General features: G+C 34.7%; 1 protein-coding gene across 2 annotated transcripts in view; it reads left to right on the plus strand.

Annotated features, from left to right (window-relative positions):
• Positions 1-24941, plus strand: part of LOC149802698 (short transient receptor potential channel 7-like) — a 202520-nt gene that overhangs the window by 83139 nt on the left and 94440 nt on the right. Inside the window, exons 4-12 of one of the 2 annotated variants that reach the window (XM_089952084.1) lie at positions 4186-4344; positions 6460-6627; positions 8164-8425; positions 9414-9570; positions 11933-12057; positions 17301-17485; positions 18097-18218; positions 19175-19266; positions 20891-20968. In XM_089952084.1, coding sequence (XP_089808210.1) covers positions 4186-4344; positions 6460-6627; positions 8164-8425; positions 9414-9570; positions 11933-12057; positions 17301-17485; positions 18097-18218; positions 19175-19266; positions 20891-20968 — 1348 coding nt within the window. The remainder of the gene's footprint in view (positions 1-4185; positions 4345-6459; positions 6628-8163; positions 8426-9413; positions 9571-11932; positions 12058-17300; positions 17486-18096; positions 18219-19174; positions 19267-20890; positions 20969-24941) is intronic. The other variant, XM_089952085.1, reaches the window with a different exon arrangement.

Genomic DNA, 24941 nt, shown 5'->3' on the forward strand with positions numbered 1-24941 from the left:
CACTGTATGCGTGTGTGTCTTTGTCTCTCGAAATGTTTTTGTATGATGTGTTCTCAAGGATGGATTTACCTTAAGTTACTATGTTTTTGTTATATATTTGGTGTTGTTGTTGTTTGATGTTAGAATAACTACGTCAGGCACAGCAGAAGACAACAAGGGTTTCTTTTTTTAAAAGTAGTTCTGAGCGCGTGGACACCTTGACTGAGACGACTGGTCCGAGATGACTAGACTGATATAAGAAAAGTAAGGTTAGCAAAACAGCTATATTTCTCTATCGCATGGGTGAGAAAAATGGCATATACCCTAGATTTATTAAAATATTTTTTATAAATAAGACAATAGACTTCTCAATGAAATTTTTTAATTACCTCGTGAATGAAAAAGACTACTTTTCGTTCTTTCTGAATAATAATGCATAATCTGCATTATACACTGCATTTGCTTTGGAAAGGAATATCAGTCTAAAATGGACAGGAGGGGAAGAATGAGTACTTAAAGTAATGTAACATTGAATCAGAAAAGAAGTGGAGAATTATGCACCTTTGACAATAAATAATAACCATTTTCACTCAAATCATGATTTTTTTTCTTCTCTTTTTCTAACAACAGTATAAAATCAGTGAGTAACACTATTCATGGATTTGGCCTCGTTCGCTTAGGAGGAAAATGTAGCTAAGAAACGTTATATTGTGAGTGGTATCCTCGTTTCACTTCTCTATGGTTGAACAGTGAATCAGATTTGACGAAAGATTTCGCTCGGTAAGATTCGATAATTTACACTTTGGATTGACATCCTGAAATAACCGCATCGATCTTACTTAATGTGAGAACTCATCTATCATTACAAGGACCGAAAATCAGAAAATAACGTCGCCAAATCCAAGAAGAATCGGTCAATATTGATCTATATTGTCGCCAAATCCGAGAAAAGAAATCGGACAATATTAATCTCTCTCTCTCTCTCTCTCTCTCTCTGTTTCTCTCTCACTGCCTATCATATATACATGCACATATTTCTAAATGTTATGTATTATCTTACAAGGTGAATTTACCACAGCAAATCAGTAATTAAACACTTTTTTGTACTCATAAATCTAACATGGTGCAATTATTTGCTTACAGCACCGCACATATCCGTACAGAATTATGAATTAACAATGGATTCGCTATTGTTTTATAAGCAATGCCCGTAGACTTAAAGACCAACACTCTTTCAGAGAAATATGAATCATTTTGACATTTTAAGATTAAGCACAAACTTCATTTTATAATCTATGATATTGAGTACTTTCTTTCGAGACTGGCAGTAAATCCATTTGTTTATGGTGCCGACTCAGATATTTTGCTAGGACAGAGATTTCTAAATCTCTTTATGTAACAGCATTTGTCTGTGCGCTAACAACAACTGTTTTAAAGGTTGGCAGAATATCTTTGACTATGGTAAATGTGTCAGTAGCTTTGCATCGTTGTACAAATTTAAGGAATATCGCGAGTAAGAAAATATTTTAGAAAAACATTATTTGCATGGATAACAATTGTGCATGCATGTTCGTCCTTGAGAACAGGCGTCGGTAACCGATGGCAAGCCTGACTCTTTGGATAGGCACGCGTTACGAGTTATGTTTTTTTTTTAAATTATGTTAAATATAATGAAATTAAAGGGAGGAATATGTCTTGGCAGACAAAACTATACAACTGAGTGTAACTGGCAAACAAGTTCCAAAAGGTTGCCGATGCCTGCTATATCACATTGACTTATGAGTTTGTGTGTGTGTGTGTGCATGTACACACACACACACACACACACACACACATATATATATATATATATATATATATATATATATATATATATATATATATATATATATATATATTAACGACCATTGTTGTTACGTATACGTCTCTTCTTTATTTAAGATGACGAACGGTAAAATTTAATATCTTTCATATCTAGATTGAAAATGATTGCTAAATAATAACAAAGGAACGCATGTGTTTTTTCTTGAAAGTGTTGTGACGTAAGCACACTGCTTGAATCTTGTCATATAGTTTGTTTCGTCATAACAGAAAGCACATCCACAGGCTTCTGTCTTTCAACAGAACCTTTGTATTTGTCATGAGTGTGTAATCACACAATAACACACAGTTCTTAATGCAAAATACCAAAATGAGCGAAGGAATCCTGTTTTCGAAAATGCCCAAATCTTTATTGATATTGTGGTAGAATCATTTTCCAATATGCTCAAGTAATTTGTACGCAAATCTGCGTCTGAGACTCTAAATCTGAAATATACTCGAACCACTGAGTTGCTGTCTTTTATTCTGACGGCTAATTATCTGGCCCTGCTTGCTTTTCCATAATGGCTCCTTGCATGGTAAGAAACCATTTCCCGTGGATGCAATAGACAGTTTTCTCCCTGTTATGGGAGGGATGTTAGGAGTGGTTAAATCATCTTACAGGCGAATGGGAACTGAAAAAGAGTCATTAGATCATAGCTACTCGAGATGGACGAAGCAAACAAACCAGAACGGTTCTAGAACAATACACTGGTTGGTTGGTTGGTATTGGTTTGACGCCATTTTAAAGCACATGATATGCTATACATGGTGGCCAGTATATTTGTTGAAGGAATTACCCGGGAAACCCCCGGGAAAAACCACCAACCTTAAAAAAGCTACTGGCAAGCTTTTTTATACCCACGTTGGCCAACCCCGAGACTCGAACCCACTCAGACAGAGGCGAGATATTAGTGATCTATAACGATTAGCGCCTTTGACCACTCCGCTCCCCACAATAAACTGTGCTTGATCTGAATCAGTTTTCAAATGGATTGAGTGTTTAAACGATTTTAGTATTTCAAACAGATGTCCTCATCTTATACAGAGAAAAACACGAGAAAATATGGTGATAATACATTTTATATTCCACATTGTCGTAATCAAAATGTTGTCCTTTTAATTTTGTATAGAGTTTATTTTCTTTTATAGAAAAAAAGATTGACTTTTTAATTATTACACATTTTAATTTATCAGATTCTTTGATATAACTCTATCTTAAGTAAGAACAGGAGCAATAGTGCATCAGTCTGCCAAAGAGATAATTTATTTGTTGTAAAAGTTTTTATTTAAAAAATGTCACAGTAGTTGAATAGAATAGTAGGAAGATAAAGGTCGGCGTGTCTTGCATCTCAAAGTTATTTTTTCTTTTTGATAATACAAATGGTTTCATAAAACTTGAGGCAACACGTTTAACTTTAAAGTTTTAGATAGATTCGAAATTAATTGGCGCATTACACTACACTTCCCTCTCATCACTGGTAATATGAGATTCAATTTGAAATAATCAATATCTTTTGCAAGAGACTGATTTGTTGAAGGCATGGGTTTTTGCAAGATTTGTTATTTCAAAATACAGCCGTTGACGTGAATTATAAGCCGACTTCCATCATGTATCCTTAAGCTACAGTTGCCCACTGCTGTCACCAATATTATTTGCATATGCTCTATATGCTAGGAGAACCGCAGTTGGATGCGAATTCAAATCCTGTGCAGACCTGCCTAGGTCAGCTGTAATGGCGTGTTGCTGCGCAAGACACTTCACTCCCATTGACACGGCACCAAATAGGTCTCCATGTGCTCACCTTCAGCTAAGCACCAACTGGCAAATAGAGCAACCAACTAACATACAGCAATAAGTTTGTCGTTATCTTTGTGGGCTATTTTTTTTTATTGTTTTGTTTTGTTGTGTATGTATTTTTTTTAACCCAGTGTCTGTTCAAATATGTTCAGCATATCCTTTGATTCTCTAGTCCTACTCAAAGCATTTAACAATTAGCCCCAAACATTTGAAAAGAGATCGTATATTAAGCCTTGGAAATCGTCAAATTCAGATGAAAGGGCATGACATAGTATGAGGGTAGGTATGAAGGTTCAAACTGTATTTATTTTATATCGTTTGGACAAGTTCTTCCAGCTAATACCAACGCACTGTCGACGGTTCAGATGTTGGTGTAAGGTTGTGTTTCATGTTAGATGAAACTGGAGAACCCGGTGCAAACCACCGACCTTGGATAGGCGACCATCTATCCTTGCACATGTCAGAGACCAGTATCGAACAAAAAGACTGCATGTCGGTCCCAAAATTGAATCAGTAAGATCTGAAATAATTTTCTGATTTTTCAGAGCGACTATCTGGGACTGGTTGAACAGTGCATGAACTTTGCCTGTGAATTAATGGACTTGTGTCGGGGTACGCAGGAGGTAGAGGCTGTCCTTAGTGGGGAGGATACAAGAGATTCGCTCGCTAGGCTCAAAATGGCCATCAGATACCAAGAGAAAAAGGTAATTTATGTTTCATATAAATATAAAGAAACATATAAATATTACCTTCCTAGGGCACTTGGAAAAGAAAGATGAAATCATCATCAACATATATACATCATGATGAAGGGATATAAAGAACAAAAATCATCGAAATGCCTGGCTTGCTACACACCAAATGCATTTTCTATTTAACAAAGTGGCCTCTCTCTCTCTCTCTCTCTCTCTCTCTCTCTCTCTCTCTCTTGCATAAGGGATATTAATTCTTACATAGGTGATCTGACGTTCGATGCATATGTCCGTGATTAATTCATTACATTGTAAACTATTCAAAAATGTCAATACACATTTTTAAATTAAATACATCCAGTTATATTATGTGAAAATGGCATTTGGAGAAAATTGGGGAGTACCCTAAGCAGAGACATACAGTTTGAGGGCATTTGATGGTATGTACCGCTGAGAAATTAGGGTTAGCTGAGGTTGTCAACATTATTTTGGACATAATATTTTACAGTGAGTTCCTAGATGAAGTTGGTGTTCATAGTTGCCCAAAGAATGAGAGAGAGAGAGAGGGAGAGGGAGGGGGGCTTAAATCTTGTATTGAAAGTTTCAGAAATCTCGACAAAATAAGAAACAATATTCAAGGCATGGTTAGAAATGCCCCACGTTCGGAGAAAACGTTATGCCTGTTTAATTAGACACTTCAAATGGTGCCTATCTGGGTACGTTATTGAAAGCTTTGTACAATGGATCAGATAATCTTAATACTATACACATAATGTATGCACTACATCAACGGCATTTGATCTTCCAATGAGTTTGTCAATTGCCACAAAGTCCTTTAATTTTGAGCGCAATGACCTTAAAAGAGTTCAAGAAATCGAAGGACTTCTGAACCGTACACACGCTGATCTCGTTCTCAACTGCAGTAATGATGACAAGAAGAAACTTTCCACAATGTAACTCATCTAAAATACCTATAGAAAATATGGTCTGCGAAATTTTTAAGAAATATATTCAAGGAACAAGGTTAAGTGTATGAACTTTTAATTTGTCTGAGGAATCAAATTCGTTTAGTAAATCTGAGGATAAAACTGACTAAACATTTGCAACATAAAGATAGTCATCACTGAGAGCAGCAGTTTATGACGTTTATTTAGAAGAATTACATCTTGTGTAAGACGTTTATTTAGAAGAATTACATCTTGTTACAAATGTTGTTAAGACTTTTTCATCACCGGGCACAAACAGGAAGTTATGATTGTTTACATTTTACAAATTTTGGAGTGTTCAAATAGAAAATAAAGAAAAGAAAACAATATTGTTTCGATTTTTCTTCTTAAAAATATCCTAATAAACAGTTGGTATTATTATTATTATTATTAACACATTAGTCCGCATGTCAGAAAGAGACCAAATTCGTTTTGTTTAAAGTGTGTGAAAAATAAAAATAGAGAGTTTAAATGTTCTGTTAAAAACGAGCTTTGTTTATAAAATTGCACGCAATTAATTAATTTCATTCGGTTAAATTTGACCTGCTATTTGCATGAAGTCAATTAATTATGTTTAGTAAATATGGTGTAAAAAAAGGGGTCATTTATTGATCCAAAACCTGTGCTGAATTTGAGAAGTAAGGAAACCTCCACTTGCATGTGACGGTGGTTTAATTCTATTCATAGGTCCCCAACAATTAAGACGGACATATGACGCAACTGTACGTTATATATCAAGGCCTAGCCCCGATTACGTACGTCAAATTGAGATTTCTCATATGATTTCCAATATCTCTCATAAAACGCCAAATGCCAAATTAACTGTTTAAAGAATTGAAAAAGTATGCGAATAGAAAGGGAATATGTAATAAACACAAAAACACGTAAGTGTTTTATACTGAGTCGGGTGAAAGAACTCGTTTGAAATGGCGTAGGAACACACGTTGCGATCTGACCTCCTCTTCATATTATTACGCCGTCTCAAATTTGTTCCTCCCGTCCACTCAGAACAAATCACATTATGTATGTATGTATGTATGTATGTATGTATGTATGTATGTTATAGATTTAAAAGAACTGTGCATTTGTACATTCAGTCTACATGTATGTCCTTCAAATGTTAGCCATTGTCTTGTTTTAGTTTGTGGCTCACCCCAACTGCCAGCAGCACATGACCAACATATGGTATGGTTCCGAGATGGGTTTTCTTCAGTCTCTCCATTGGTTCAAGCAGATCCTGTATGCCATCATGTTTCTTCCAGCTATCCCTTTTCTGTGTGTCTTATATATTGTATTACCAAATACAAAGGTAATCAACTACTTTTCATACTCCGATAAGGGTATTTCTCTGCTATAAACATTACATTGGTACGGCTTCTGTTCCTCCCATTATAGACATTCATTCATTGCCCGGTTTATTCCGAATATCAAGGTTCGTATTATCACATGATCTGTGATGGTATAGTTATGGTGATTGTTGCAGATCTTTAGTTCCATGAAGTAATTTTAAGTTTCGATTTTAATAAGAAATAATTTATGTTCCATGGCAGATGCTAATGTCATCAAAGTGAACCCAATTCAGACCATCATAAGGTGTGCAACTTTGTAAAAGGTAATCGATGACTGCCTGATTTTAATAAATCAAACATAAAGCATATTGATGGTAACAAATCTTTTTATATTGTCCGTCAAATTATTGTGACTCGATGCGTTTTTACTGTGGAAACACTAAAGCAATCCTGCATATAAAAAGTGACATTGAGAAGAATGCTCTATTGCAATACAAAACTTTCACAGACAGGGCTATATAACAAATAACTTTTGTTTTACTTTGGAACCCATTAGCAGCTAATTCATACCCCACCAACCCACCCAAACTCCTGCCATTTGTTAAATAAACTATCTTCGGTCTTAGAGTATAAAGTTTCGAAGTTAGACAACAAAGCATTAAACAATATGTTCCAATTAAAAGGATGATACAAGTTTACATCTTTCATATCCACTCAGTCTTCACGCTGTACCATTTGGATAATACGAGTATATTTGGAATTAAGTCAAGAAGATAAGTGCACATGAAATCCTAAAGTCCTAAACATTTGATCAATTCCAAACGTATCAAATAATTCAGAGTGTATTCCAAAGGTATTTAGAATGATGATCTGTATTGTAATGATGTAACAACAGTACTGATGAATCACTATGATATAATCCTAAATTGTTTTTAAATGAGTTCACAGTAATTCCGTAACAGCAAAAAATATCCAAATAGACTCTAAGTTAATTCACAGTATTTCCGTGACTGGTGGCACTACAAAGAATGCCTAATTCTGCGTAACAAGTCTCGTATGTAGATAACTAATACACAATTATTATAACCTAAAGAAGGTACAAGAACTCATTTGCATTGCACATCGAACCGGCAAATAGGGTAGATTGGGTTATACTAGCTAGTCAAGACTTAGAGCAGATTAGCCTTTGCAAAAAAAAAAAAAAAAAAAATCATGACCCCCATTTACATCATATAATGTATACCTGGATTCCACCTGGATTTTATGAATTACTGTATGTACTATACATGAATGATTAATCTTTCAAGTGCAAACTTACAGTCTAAGGGGAAAATTAGTATTTAAAATAGTATTAACTAACTCTTATGAACTAAAATTAAGAATGACAATATATATAAATTTAAAAAAACAGGATACTTTTGTAAATAGTTGTAAAGTGATACATTTCACTTCTATATACCTGTATAATCAAGCAGAAACACGCAATATCTTAAATTATAAATAATCGTGTACACCATTAATTCAGATTCTGCAATATAAATATTCTCTGGATTCAGCTGGGAGCCGTTATGCGGTGTCCAGTGACTAAATTCATTACCCACACGGCCTCTCATTTGTGCTTCCTTATCCTCCTGACGGCCGCCACGTTCCGCCTGACCGAGAGCGGAGTATCTATAAATTCCATCCGTGAACTCAACCATTCCCGATATGCCTATCTCTCAGTGGAGGAAAAAGTCGAGAGTTTGCTCAAAGAGACACTAAGGCCAGCCAACACCTTAATTACTCATGTGCAGATTTGTATAGTATTTTGGATACTTGGCAAGTATTTTTACTAGCATATTTGCATATTATTTTGATATCTTTTATATTTTCTTTTATTAAGGGGTGATATATGTAGACGTGTGGATGCTTTCACTTGTGTTTAAAGACTGAGTAGAATCGGTGATACATGTTGTATAACGGGTACACAGAGTATACCACTGGTAATGGAAAATTTCTGTAAGGGTTTGAACTTGGGAATTGTCTACTAGAAGATGCTTGGGATTCTGTGAAATTTTCGTCTAATAGTCCCGCAGTATGGATCCGTAGTGCCTGTCCTAACTATTCAGAAAGCATGTTTATTTTACATTTTGAAGCTGATTTTAGGCCAGTAAACATTTCTTGAAAACTGCATGCAAGTATTTTATCCAGTTAATAAATGCATTTATTAATTTATGTATTTTCTGCCAATTTGCACACTTCAAATTTTTTCATGCACAAGAAACATCTCAGTCAAGCAGTTTTTCTTTCACTTATCTATGCTTTGTGGTTTATTAGAGAAAGAAATTATATATATAATATAAACAAACTGTACGATTTGAGAATCACAATGATTTGGTTTTGTTTTTAATTGATGTTAAACATACTCGAAATTTGCCCGATATGCATGTAATTGAAAGTTATGAAAATCAGATGTGAAAACCTTTCGAATATACTGTCATCGCATGGCAGAAATGTATATGCCTTTTTTGCAACACATGATCATTTTTTGTGTGTTTACATTTAGCTAGATGTAATGTTTTCTTTTGCATGCAAACCACACTCAGTTTGTTTTTGATAGTTTGTCTTCAATTTATACTTGTAGTCGTTTGAAACAAAGAAGAAATATGCATAGTTATTTACAGAATTTGTCCGTTTTGTAGAATTTTAATTGCTTTTGAAAGTTAAACATTTTATAAACTTTTGTTGTTTTAGCGGCTTTAGCCGATACATTTAAACGTAGTTGACCTGAAAATATACTAATTATTTTTGTCTGATTGTCTTTCAGGTTTACTGTGGATAGAATGTAAGCAGATCTATAGTTCAGGGGGAAGATCTTATTTCACAGATTATTATAATTTTATGGACTTCAGTGTCTTATCGATGTACCTGGCGTCCTACGTCTTAAGGTTCATCACTGAATTCATGGTGTCGGATGCCGATAGGTAAGATAAGACAGGGTGTTGTATGGATTACCTGCTTCCACCCTCAGCTCCCATATATATATATATACATGAGCCAATTAGTACCGATTTTCATTAGCTTTCAACGGCCATTTACCCGAATCTTTCTTTGATCCAGAATCTTTGAATATTATTCGTGTTTGACCTGAAGCTGCGCGGGGCTTATGAGAAACTACCGTTTGTTCGTTGTTGCGGTTAATGATGATGGAAATGGATCGTTTTTTATAAAAAAAAATAAAGTTGTGTTACAGATTGATCCTCTGTTTGCTAGGGAGAAATTTACTGTGGCTGTATGCAGTATGTGCATTCTTATTCTGTACCATACACGAGCATGCTAACTGTTTATAAAGTTTCATAACAGTTTTATTTTATTAAACAGTCTTTTGATGATTTATTTATGGCAATGTTTTCACGTATTTTGTTCTGTTCGTCTTTTTAATTTGTGTATCTTGGCATTATTAACATAAACCAGCAGGTATAGAGTAAATCAAAGGCAGTTACTGAAATAACTCCAAGAAAGGAAACCGTCTTTTCGAAAAATTAGTTTAGAATGAAGAAAAAAGATATCGCTGTTAAATATCTAATGTTTGTACTTGAAGAAATATTTTTGATTATTGACAAAAATAAACAAATCAAAATAAATTTATAGATATAATCGTCAGATTGTCTAAGCGCGAATTTGTTAAAACTAAGTTATTTAATATTATGGAAGGATGACAAGTATTTGAGGAAATTAATTGATATAAAAATGGATAAGTGTATTAAGTCAGCTAATTTGTCCATGATAATTATGCATGACAAAAGTATAATGGTTCCATCTGCATAAAAAATCTGTCAACCGTAAATATTCATTACAAATGGCTGACGGTTCCATCTGGATAGTAAATCTGACAATGGTAATTATGCATGATAAATGGCTGACGATTCCGTCTGGATGGTATCTATTACTGATGAAATAAGTAATACATAGAAATTATAGTTTGGTTACTGTTTGTTTTGAAAAGAGCTCTCAGGTCTATTTGAACGAAAATAGAACCTGCTTCGTTAGCATTGCTCGTCGTAGGAATAACAGGGATGATTCAAAATTTCGTGGACACTGCTTAGACAAATAAATCAAACTGAGCTACAAGCAAAATTTTTTACCGTATGTGATATCGATGATTTTTAAACAAATGTGCGCGATTCTGGGGAGCCGCCTTAGCTCAGCTGGTAGAGCGTCGGACTCCTAATCCAAGTGTCGCAGGTTCGATATCTGCACAGGCCAGTCTGATTTGTCTACTTCGCTGTTTCCTTGAGGAAGACTCTTAGCTAACATTTCCCCTACATTATAAGTCAATAATGTGTTGAAAGTGAGGCTAAACCCATCACACAAACACAAACAAAGAAGAAAAAAATAATTTGTGTGTGCCTCATTTTATAAAAGTAACAACTCCTAATGAATCAACCCTTGTATCTGTCCATGGAAGTTCTTTAATTGCACCCTCTTTTCACAAACGTGACATGACCGAGCTTCATCTGGATTAAAGAGAGATATGCGGTAGTGCTGAGGCTGGTCGCAAGCAATCCGTACCGCCCAAGCCCATAAAGTACAATAATATGTACATAGTAAGACCTCTTCCTTCCTCCTCCAAATGAAATCGATGGTCTGTTTGCTCTACTAACACTGTTGTTGATCTAGCAAGATGAGCTGGAATTCATTCTTTAGTTGACTTTAGTTTCTAGTCCTCTAATAATGGGGTAACATAACATGTTCTTCTGATGAGTTGCATGTGATCTTTCTAAATATATAAATATTTGTGTTTAGAACCATTATTTTGAACCTAATTAGCTGCATGGTTACACTATTGAAGTGAAGATACGAAAATAACGACACTTTGTTGGCTTTTATAAAAGGCGTTGTGAATGTCAAATAGCATGGGCTGTATTATAAACATTAAATATTATTAAATTGCCATGTGAAACTTTATAATAATTTTGTTGAACGGAAATTATTGTTTTACCCCAAAACAGAAAAGATAAATTCAAAAATACAAAGGAATCTGGAAGACATTTTATCGATTATTTGTACATTGATCTTAGAAATGTCGTTCAATGAAGTACGTAAACTTCATCAAACATCCATTTGCACCGATTATGACATGTCCTATTTTGGTCACACAAAAAAAAGAATTTGATGACAACTTCACAAAAATAGACAAATACTCTGCCAAATTTAATTTGAAATAGTTAAATTGTGCTCAGATACATCGGAAGAGTATAGGCAGGCCGAATTCAATGCGTTAAGATTATATCGCAAGCAGAACTTTATTTGTGTACCTTGTATTGCTTGTACATCTATTTTCAGATATTTTAACGGTACTGTAAGAGCCAGAGAATTGTTACTCCATGGAAATTACACATACTATACTCTACTTGTAGAAGATATAAAAGATGCCAGATATGCTCCAAAGAATTATTTCATGGAGGCATGTGAGTACATCACCCTCCAACATCACATCAAATACGTATCTTATAGTCAAGCAACACTATTTCCATTGCTGTGAGTACCTCACCCTCCAGCATCACATCGAATACGTATCATATAGTCAGGTATCACTAACTCCATTACTGCGAGTACCTCACCCTCCAACATTACATCAAATACGTATCTAATAGGCAGGCAACGCTAATTCCATTACTGTGAGTACCTCACCCTCCAACATTACATCAAATACGTATCCTTTTGTCAGGCAACGCTAATTCCATTACTGTGAGCACCTCACCCTCCAACATTACATCAAAAATACGTATCCTTTTGTCAGGCAACGCTTATTCCATGACTGTGAGTACCTCACCCTCCAACATTACATCAAAAATACGTATCGTTTTGTCAGGCAACGCTAATTCCATTACTGTTAGTACCTCACCCTCCAACATCACATCAAAAATACGTATCTTCTTGTCAGGCAACGCTAATTCCATTACTGTAAGTACCTCACCCTCCAACATCACATCAAAAATACGTATCTTCTTGTCAGGCAACGCTTATTCCATGACTGTGAGTACCTCACCCTCCAACATTACATCAAAAATACGTATCCTTTTGTCAGGCAACGCTTATTCCATTACTGTAAGTACCTCACCCTCCAACATTACATCAAAAATACGTATGCTTTTGTCAGGCAATGCTAATTCCATTACTGTGAGTACATCACCCTCCAACATTACATCCAAACTACGTATCTTCTTGTCAGGCAACGCTAATTCCATTACTGTGAGTACCTCACTCACCAACATTACATCAAAAATACGTATCCTTTTGTCAGGCAACGCTAATTCCATTACTGTGAGTACCTCACCCTCCAACATTACATCTAAAATACGTATCCTTTTGTCAGGCAACGCTAATTCCATTACTGTGAGTACCTCACCCTCCAACATTACATCAGAAATACGTATCCTCTAGTCAGGCAACGCTAATTCCATTACTGTGAGTACCTCACTCTCCAACATTACATCCAAAATACTTATCCTTTTGTCAGGCAACGCTAATTCCATTACTGTGAGTACCTCACCCTCCAACATTACATAAAAAATACGCATGTTCTTGTCAGACAACGCCAATTCCATTACTGTGAGTACCTCACCCTCCAACATTACATCAGAAATACGTATCCTCTAGTCAGGCAACGCTAATTCCATTACTGTGAGTACCTCATCCTCCAACATTACATCAGCAATACGTATCCTCTAGTCAGGCAAAGCTAATTCCATTACTGAAAGTACCTCACCCTCCAACATTACATCACAAATACGTATCCTCTAGTCAGGTAATGCTAATTCCATTACTGTGAGTACCTCACCCTCCAACATTATATAAAAATACGTATCTCCTTGTCAGGCAACACTAATACGCATATTTTAGCTAGGCAACACTAATTCCATTACAGTGAGTACCCTCACCCCTCCAACATTACATCAAATACGTACTTTCTAGCCACTCCCGCAGGCAACAATAATTAGTTAATGTGAGCATTATCACCCTCCAAAATTACAGCAGATATGTATATTCTAGTCACACCTGCAGGCAACACTAATTCATTACTGCACCACAAAAAGAAACATTTCAAATTAAATACCGCGGATCACACTTGATTTTAACGAAATGGATAATTGCACTTTTAACACATTAACCCCTGGTGATGAGTTTAAGTGGTAGGAGGTAGTAGCCTACTGCCGAGCTCTGTAGCGTCAAGGTCATGTACGATACACTAAAGTGGGTGGTATTATAGAAAGGTAGACAGATGTAGCTCTACAATGATACCAAATAATCTGGAATTTTTAGTTGCACTACAAAAAACAGAGGGAAAAAACATTTGGAGCCGATTTTTTTCTACCCAAAATTCGCCCGAGGTCGGAATCCGATTTTGTGTCCGGATTTTAGACTTTTTGGTCTGAGATCTAAGACAAACTGGTATGAACTGCAAACGGACATATGAACCTTTGCAAAAAGTAGGATAAGATGGGAATTTGGAATAAAGAGTGGTCTCGATACGAAAATTATGGGTCCGTTAAGCAACAACAACAAAAAACCACTCCAACTTTTACCCTTCTGTTCATGCGCGAGCCAAATAGCCAACGAAAGCGATGTTGTTTCTAACACAACTAGGCAGTATGTTATTGGAATATCACCTGGAAGTTGGTGTTTTCGGATGTATTCAGAAATAGCTTTCAAACTGTGTTTCCTACTTGAATTTCAGACGAAAACGACAAAAACCTTCAGGGGTTAATATGTTAAGTCTTTATATTTTACGAAATAATGAATCAGAATCAACTGCTTTTTTCTTTTACCAGAGAAAAGATCTATCATGTTGATATACTGAAGGCAACACGAAGAGAGAGAGAGAGAGAGAGAGAGAGAGAGAGAGAGAGACAAAATACTTGCATACATACATACCTATTTGCAATAATTTTGAAGCAAACGATAATAAATATAAACATTCAATGAAACTTTCAAGGATCACGATAAAGAACAAAGACACAGAGATTCTACGTGACATAAGGATAATAGTTAAATAATTTATGATATGTAATCACCAACATCCTGAAGAAAGTAGACGAATAACTTTTCGAACTGATTAATACATAGAGGCAAATAAAATCAGAGTTCAGAATACTTGACTAATAAGAGAAAATCCAGAGAATAATAAAAGGGAATGATCAGACTTATTACACATAGATAAGTCGTGTCCGGGATACCTTTACTGGAGTTAATGGAAACATGTTTCAGTTCTCGTCATTGTTCCTTCAAATGTTTGATTTCCATGCAAAGGATAGGCAATATCAAAACTCGTGTTTAAAAAAAAAACCATGGCAAAATGACTTATGGCTGAATGTTCTAAATTTGTCATGTAGGAAAAACGTCATGAAATTATATATACAGTATAGTCATCTTTGATCTCCCTCACATAAAAAGGGGAAGAAATATGAAATAAATAGCAGCTCGCACATAAAACATTGATCTAATGTGAGCTCAATGAATATCTGGACTCAGTGAATATTTGAAGTCACCGCCAGAACACAGGAAAATTGATCCAATCTGGGCTCAGTGAATCTTTGAGTCAACACCAGAACATGCGAACATTGATCCAATCTGGACTCAGTGAATCTTTGAGTTACCGCCAGAACATAAAATATATTAATATCTCATATACGGAGATAAAGAGGTCTCATACACGATATAGTTAAATGTTTTCCTTAAAATTCATATTAGTCTGACGGAAATAACTGTTCAAATCAGAGACAATCTTATGTTTTTCTTTCTGTTTGCATACTTTTATTCGATTAATATAAGGGCAATGCTTTTAAAGAAATGTTATGCCAATGAATTTATTTCCCAAAATAATATGCAAGCACAACAACGAAGACAGCAGCATACTTAAAGTAACAGAGTTTAGATGACAAGAAGAATTTTTGCAAAATTAGCAGAAGTTAGAAAATCGTACATCTGTGATCCTGAATTTTAGATTAAGTTTTGTTTGCAAGCCAGTTTATGGGGGCTTATTTTAAAGTAGTGTCCTCAAGATGTATTTGAAAAATCACAAATTTAGCTCATTCTCAGACATAATATTTGTATGATCTCTGCCCCATATCCAGCAGATGCTATTAGAAGAGACTGGCCTCAAGGTCATACAACTCTCAAGCTTGAGTATGAGCTTGAGATTTTGGTTCATCCAATCCCGAAGACTGATTTTATAACATCCTTTTTGATTGTCTGATAACATTACAAAGGTTCTCGCGCTTTATGATTCCCATGTCTGGTGTGTGTATGAAACTTTTCATGTTCCTGCAATACTGTAAGCTGATAAACGTTTTTGACCAGAAGAAAACCATGTAGATTTCATTTTAGATGTTAGGCGATGGCAGTTATGTCAAAACACCAAAATTAGAATCTAGTATTATATACTAGTACTCAAAAAAATAGAAGTTCCATGCGAAGCTAGTAAATAAAAATCAGTTCATCAACACCATTTACTTTAATTTCACAATTCGTTGTTGCTGATACACACGAAGACACACACGCACACGCACACACACACACACATTTTGATATGTTATTTTGTATTGCGACCTTCTACCATGAAATTAAAAGGTAAATAAGCGTGCCACTGGAGGGCATTTTCACTTTTAACTTCGAACTTTTATTGAAATAAGGAAACAATAATAGTCGCCTGCATCGTTGTACTGGCTTAAGACACATTTGTATTTATTCATAACCCATGCAATCATTGAAACGTCAGACACATACTGATCAATCTTTGTGAACACTTGGCCAAGTTTTAAAATGATTTGACGGTAAAATGCTATTTAATTAGATACACGTCATTAACTTTTGTCGACAGCTTTAATTTTGAGAACTCATAATCTTCCAATAGAGAGATTGATTATTCACAACTCGAGTTCTTCAAGAGTACGTGTAATTTTCCAATAATTGTCTGTTGTTCATGGAAAGGCTAGAAACCTAATTTGGACATGGTTACATTGTTCACTTACGGCGAAGAATATTGAAAACAACTTTGATCTTGCTGTGACACGAAATGCTAAGCTCGTCTGTATGACTTTTTCTAATAAAAATTTGATTGAAGAAAGTTGTAAATCGCGATACGCTTAGCAGGTGTGATGTTTAGCTAGCGCTGCACTTTGCTGTTTTGTTCATATCGAGATTGTTTTTTTAGTCTGGTCGATATTTGATAACGATTAATTAATGTAATAAATATTATGCAACAGCACCATATTGCAAAACAGACGTATAATCATTACACGGTCATGTGTTAAATTCGCGCATGTTTTTCAGTATATCCTCTGGGAATGTTATTATATTATCTTACATATCAAACTCGACAATATTCGGCAATAGATGGCAAATGCTCTGAGAGCAGGGACTATCAGATGTACGATTTCGGTATCCAACGGGGGTTTATTTTTCAATCACCCAAAATTTTGCAAAATAAATGTAAAAGAGACAGTTACCAGATATTTGAAATTGTCTGAAGAACACGCCACATAAAAGTTTTATCGGCCTGATGCAGGATATTTGAAATAATCTTTCACAAGTGGGTTGGCTGCTTTATGTAGATGAATAACTGACACCATAACTAGAGGCACTAGGTGGATCTTCGTTCGCACTCGGTAACGATGTCCTTGAAATGTATCATTTCTGCTCAATTTTTCAGCACGCTTTCAGTGGAAGTCGAATGATCCAGAGATCGTGTCTGACGTGCTCTTTGCTATTGCCAATGTGATAAGTTTTGCCCGCACTACCTACCTCATGCCCGCCTTCGAAGTGTTGGGTCCATTACAAATCTCTCTCGGGCGGATGATAGGGGACATAACTCGATTCATGGTGCTCTTTATGTTGGTAAGTACAAATTAATAGATGAATTACAACCACTATACTATAGATCTTTCCGTACAACCCAAGAAACACATATATATCTTCAAAATAGATACATACGTGAGTATTCGTGTGTATCCCAAATGGCTGCAAGATGTCAATCAGACCCTAAAGACACCTATTCGATTCGATTCAAATCATGCACATAACTTAGTTTGTAGCATGTTTTCAATCATTTAGTTGTTCCCATTTCTTAATGATTAATCGATGTTATTATTGATATTTAGTTTTTAAGCTGTGTACTACTACTACTACTACTACTACTACTGTTATTATTTTTATCATTATTTTCAAAACCAATACATATGCAAAGTCTAATGTTTGGCATTAGGCCATAGCATACAAGAGACAATGTAAATGTATTCACAGATTGATCATTATGTTGCAGAACGCTTGATATGTTCAAGCACAATCACAAAAACATACCATTTTTTATCCCTCTTGTGCCAAAATAGGTCTTATTCGACCAATAGTTTTACAGCTGAAACAGGTCGGATACTTTTGAAAATTGATTACAAACATTAATATCCTACCGACATAACAAAAATAGTCCATTGTACACTTCAATATTTCAGGTGTTGTTTGCATTTATGGTGGGTCTCCACAACTTGTACTGGTACTACGGGACACAGCGTATTAAGATGACCATGAATAAAAATGACACAGTGCATGTGTACGCCGCAGAAGCATTCCAGGGGTAAGCAGCAATCTAAAAATAATTATTCAAACTTTCGTTTACTTAACATCAATTGCAAAACAATTGTAACAACTAATTTCTGGATGAGATGATGAATGGTCCTCCAGCTGGAGGAAATCGGAAAACCTGGAAAGCCTTGGATGGGAGACCACCCTTGCATGTTCCCTAGAAGTGATTAAACATGAGTCCAGGTATATGCTGTTTTCATTGCATTATTTAGGCTTATGAAAAGTTGCTTCTTCTTAAGTTTGTTTTAAACTGGTAATTTATTGTAGTCACATGAGCAGACGTATTGGTTTGTACGTGTGCTTTTAACGGTACTTTCAACGTATTATTAGCTATATCACGCCGAGTAAATGGGAGCACTTAGCCTTTCCCAAGGTCATATCGAAGGAGGCGATCCTGGCTGACTTTGACGAGCATCAAACCCAACATAGCTCAACATAAGAAATATATTGTCAACAAGGTTCATTGCAACAACAACAAAAATAATGTGCATCAACTATTTTTGGTGGGTAAATATTATAATGGATTTTGTGATTACTTCCAACCACGCTAAATGGATAATAATCCATATATGGAAACAAAAGAACTGCATTTATTTAAAAATGGACAAATATAAATTTTCACAAGACCCCGAAAAGTAATATACACAAAAATAAATGAATTTACATTATAACACACGAAAGAAGCAGGTGACATAAGAATGTGGCAATTTATAAAATAAAACCATTCATTATGTCGTGGGCATATTTAAAAATAGAATCCATTTATACTAACAACAGCGTCCAGCACGAGAGTCAACTGACAAGTAAACAAAGATTAATCTTGCTTTAGTATCGAATATTGACGTTAAGAGTATATAAGTATACAGTACAGAAATGTGTTGTGCCCACATTTCACTTCTTGTGTTGATGATGTCTTGATGGATTTAATTTATACAATTTATTGTCTAGACTGAGGCAAACCTTCTACAGTCTTTTCTGGTCCATTTTTGGACAAGTCAGCATCAACGATATCAACGTTAAGCATCCGGCACCCGGAGGAGGTAAGTAAACATGTCATTAGACACGAACAGCAACAGAAGTTAAATTTCGTTTAGCTTTTTTGGCGTCTTTAGCCTTTCTCTTGAAAGTATGGTTGCAATAAAAAAATACCATCATAATTCGAGAGAGAGAGAGATCCTCCAAACTGTCAGGTCTTCAGCATAATGATAATGTGTTTCTTCTGTTAACATTGGAGCGTGTCCAGTAGTCTTTTTATTTTGAATTTGTATAGATAACTTAACAAATATAATATAAATTTTGTGTATTACAATCAAGACACATAAAGTGGCAGCTAAACTACATAGACAATGTGCGCATTCGTTGTTACTTGGTAGAATTTAGCCTGTACCCACCTAAACTAGCACTGAAGTCTGGACAAAGTTTTATTATTTCTGGTTACAGTAGCTATCTGATTTTACATTTTGAGAAGTTACTAAAATTTTCTAACTTTTTAAATGAAATAATTATTTTCTGATTGAATAATAATAATTTAAAATTTAGTAGGCATTTATGCTTTATCACTTGTGAATGTATACAGTTGGATCCGACGGTATATTCTCGTTATATTAATTAATATGTTTCTTTTTTCACCTTACAATACATACTTAAAGAAATTGTGTTTTTTAATATGATTTATAACTTTTCAGTCTTTATTTCGTCATGTACAATTATTATCATGTGCATTTACAACCAATTAAAAATTAAATTTTATATGGTATGTACGTGGTTAAGAGTAATAATACTAATTGACTGGTATCCGATCCCGATCTGAATGTCGAAATAGCAAATAAAATCATCATGTAACCAGTCAGTTTATGATAGCTAGGCAGCGTTCTGACCGTAAGCACGCTTCTCTTTGACGATTGGTAGGAAGTTTTGGCGACTTGTTCGTGATCTAGTGACACCATTATTCCGAACAAAGTGTACTAAGACCTTAACATGGATAACAGAGGAGTGCCCCCTGGACACAAGCACGATGCAAGCCTCCAAAGAAAATTTTAGCTACTAAAGTTTAACACAGATTATAAATCATATTATTTTCTTTCCAAAAGATAAACAAAATGTTTCAAAAATCAAATGAATTTTATCAAAAATTACAACCTATCTGGTTCGACCAAACCGCGTTTTCGCACGTCGACAAGAGTTTTTTGGCGTTATGAAATCTCGGTCAGTACAGACTCTTTGGTAAGACCGCCATAACGTTCCCATTGTCCGCAATCCATTTGGCGTCAAAATTAATATGCAGATAGTGATTAGTTGAGGTCTTTTAGCGAAAATAATGAATGTTTCCAGCCGGTTTTGTTCAATGATATATTGGCCAATTCTGGTAAGGCTCAGAGTCATGCCCGAAATGAAATAAATACATGTTAATTTCTTCACGTCACGTATAATATTTAATTCAGTCATAACGCCATGTTTCACACATTCATCCACTTTCTGGCGAACAAAAAGTGTCCAACATGACTACCATAAATGTATTACTACGCATACATTCGAAGCATGATTCCAAGCTTTGCCAGCACTGGTATAGATTTTGTGACGGTGTTAATGTTAGGTTAGCTACTGTATTTGTGTGAGATTGACACCATTTTCCTCTTCTTCATTCCTGCCTTCTCATTATCGAAGCACGTCAATGCATGCTACTGGACAGTGACCGAAATAAGATCCTTTGTTCGGCTGACGTATATGGTAACAAATCAGCAGGTACACAATATTTATATGCACTATGAACCTCCGTAGTTGTGATTCGTAGAACGCAAACCTTATAATAGTGTCGTACCAGCATTTCCAGAGTGGAAAACTTTGATCCTGTTGGCTTTTGGCTTCTAATATGCACTCACTGACAACAGAAATAAAATGCAATTTTTAATTGGTGGGTAGGCAGTATTCTAATAGGAATTTGTACCAAAGATCAAACATTGTCTGAATTCATACGAAAGATCAAATATTGAATTCATACCAACGATTAAATATTGACTGAATTCATACAAAGATCAAAAATTGTCTGAATTCATACGAAAGATCAAACATTTTCTAAATTGATACAAAAACTAAAATATTGTTTAAATTCATACGAAAGATTAAATCTGAATTCATACCAAAATAAAATATTGTCTACCTTCATACGAAAGATCAAATATTGCCTGAATTCATAGCAAAAAAAAATATTGTCTGAATTATGCGAAAGATTAACTATTGTCTAAATTCATACTAAAGATCAAATATTGCATGGCTGCTTATGATAGCCATTGCTATTACCAGTAACTGAGTTGCCTGCTTGCAGACACTCTTTAAAAGGGAAATAAATACTGTCAATTTTTTTCCAAGGATCGGTAGGATGCTTCCACGTCGTGATATACATTACTCTCATCAGAGTGTATATTTCTGCATTATCTGCTTGCGAGCGAATAGAGAGAGAGACAACTATAGTCTCCTGCATGTCCGCTTCTGCGTTCGCTTGTTCTTGCATTCGTTGGAACATGCATCGACACATTTCGTTGACACTACTACTGTTACAGCATCTTCGCTGGGTCACTTTTATTACTAAAGTGAGTCATTGTGGCCTTATTTAGCTAGAAAACGTTTGGTTTTGTTAAGTAAAATGGCAGATAATACCCGCATTAGTGCATGCTTTTGACATTGATCTGTATAAATGCAACTTTGCAAGTGTACGTAAAAGTTTATGTTTCATCTCACTACGGAGCAAGGTCATTGTGACTAACTTCCATGTACTAACGAATGTCTTAGTAAAAACCACTATATTTTTATTTTGCAAATCTAACACTAGTAAAACTCTGTATGTAGATTTGAAAGATTTATATCACCAGTACAATTAATAATTTATGATTTAATTTTAACGAGCGGTCTAAAGCGCTCGCCCTTATCTGTCAGCACCATCTCACCTCTGTCCGCGTGGGTTCGAGTCTCTCCTCGACCAATTCTTTATGTGAGAAAACTACCAGTAGCTTCCCGTGGGTCGGTTGTTCTTCCCGGGTTCGTCCTTACCAGTTATACTGGCTGCCATATACAGCCTATTTTGCGCTGAGAAATGGCGTTAAGCTCCCCCCCCATAAAACAACAACAATTTTAACGCCACATCAACTGCTTTTGTCACCACACTTTAGCGCTAGGTGATGGGGGAAGATAGTGTATGTCCATCCATCTATCAGTATATATATATATATATATATATATATATATATATATATATATATATATATATATATATATATATATATATATATATATATATACATATATATATATATATATATATATATATATATATATATATATATATATATATACACACATATATATATATACACACATACATATATATATACATATATATATATATATACATATATATATATATATATATATATATATATATATATATATATATATATATATATATATATATATATATATATATATATATATATATATATATATATACATATATACACATATATATACTATTATTTAAGGTGGGTCGTGGGCAGTTTTGTCGTCCTCAGACGGTTTCGTGGGCAGATAAAAGTTCGTGGGCAGATTTCCATCTGCCCACGAAGCACGTCGTCCTTTTCTGCACTCTTGCCACAAATATCAATAAAATAAATGCATATTTACGCTGCTGAATGTTAAATATTCGATAAATATTCATCTGCAAAATAAATAATTGCCTTTTTACCTATTTATTTCCATTTTTTCATTAATGAATTGAATTGAATAGCACAACTTGAGTTACCTCCCATTATGTACTAGTATATATTGCACCTTAAAAATAGATTGACCCGGAAGTAGTATATTTCAAATTTACTGCCCATGATGACAGGGGGTCGTTACAAAGAAAATCAAGGGATGGGGTTCTAACCTGTAACAATATAATATGTTAATAGTGTTAAAGGTTAGAACCCAAATCTGTTGATTTTCTTTGTAACGAGCCACTATGCCCGTGATTATTATTGTGAGAGATCAAAACTGCCCGGGAACCAGGATGTGGAGTGAATAATCTGCCAATGTCGCCAACAAGCACCATACATATATACTATTTATTTTGATATCTAAGAAGTTTTCAATAATGCTAATTAGTGACATTATAATGAGTGAGCTGTTATATGTCTTTCGAAATACCTCTATTCACTATTGCTGGTCTTGAGCCCAAACTAAGAGGATTGTGGCTGTCATTAGAAATACAAGTGATACCATTTATTTAAATCCAGGCTTAGTAAGTTCATAACTTCACTTAAGTTCATATTATATGCTGCTGCATTTTCTTCTCTCAGTCTACCATTAACAACGACAACAAAAGAAAAATGGTGTTTACTCAGAATTTGTTCCTATATTTATCAAAAAATTTGTTTTGGAACAGATATTTTGTTGGAAAAGCTGAAAGAATAAAATTGGGGGAAAATCATGATGGTATACTAATACAATTGTTTACTTATAATAAAAGAATACTGGATTTAGTGTACAACATCCTTGCAATAATTAAATGGCATTGTGAATATGCAGAACCCCAATTCTTTAATGTACATGTACTGTTTAAGGTACAAAACTGTTTTGCATACTTCATAACTTATTTCTCTAATAGTGCAAATAATAGGAGACAGAAGACATTTAGAAAGAATTAATTTGTCAAAATAAGTTAAATATCAAGATTAGTTTAATGGACGTTTGAAAATTTACTATTAAAGTAAAATTGCCTATTTTTGAGAGAAAAATCCTAATAGTAATACACGTAATTTTATTTAAATTAGCAGTAATGTAGAGGATGCTGATTTATTTATGAAATATACCATAAACGTGTGTTTCATGTTCATTACTCCAAAGTAAAATACCCAAGAACCACCTCAGAAAATCAGTAATGACATATTCACGTAAAACACAAAACACAATTCTAAAATGGTGATGGAGATGCAGTTATCAGCTGTGAGTCACATAGCTAACACATGTTGAGTAGCAGACTGGATGATTGGTATGGAACGAATTGTATTTGCCTTGTCAGAATAGTTGGTAAAGATTTTAAGAGGACTTCCTGGTTGGAAAAAAGTGAATTGGAGAAATGTATTATTTTTTTCATCGTATGTGTCCTTGTTTCACTTCATTAATAATAATGATATGACTTTTGACAAATCTTTTTGTCCGAGTGACTCAATGCTGATAAGTGTAAAAAAATGTCGAGGCTGCGACAGATGTGTCCTCTGTAGAAATGGGTGTTTATTAAACTAGGTCAAAATTAGGTAGTGTAAAAATAGGAAGTGGAACAATACACAATATGGAAAACGCTCGCTGTGGAAGACATTGGGCGGACATACAGACACATCAAGATGTATTTAATAAGATTCATACACATATTATATACTGTTGTATAGCTCTCCTTGTATGCTTCAGATTTATACTATAAACATTGAAGTTTGTGATACCGAGACAAACGGCAATGGAAGATGCACGTATCAAGGTTATGAAGATTGTTAAATTCACAAGCGATACAGAGTCAAATATACCAAAACTTTCATATTGCATTTTCTTACATTTCTACTATCACAGATCGATTTAGACTGATGCGAAACCTATCAATTTATATCAAATTTGTCAAAATCGGGGTTTATTTACTATTGTTATGAGTTATTCACCTGTATGGAAAACGATCGTATAGGAAGACATTAGG

Source organism: Sinohyriopsis cumingii, chromosome 3 (assembly GCF_028554795.1).
Source record: "Sinohyriopsis cumingii isolate HCF-2022 chromosome 3, ASM2855479v2, whole genome shotgun sequence".
Taxonomy (NCBI): domain Eukaryota; kingdom Metazoa; phylum Mollusca; class Bivalvia; order Unionida; family Unionidae; genus Sinohyriopsis; species Sinohyriopsis cumingii.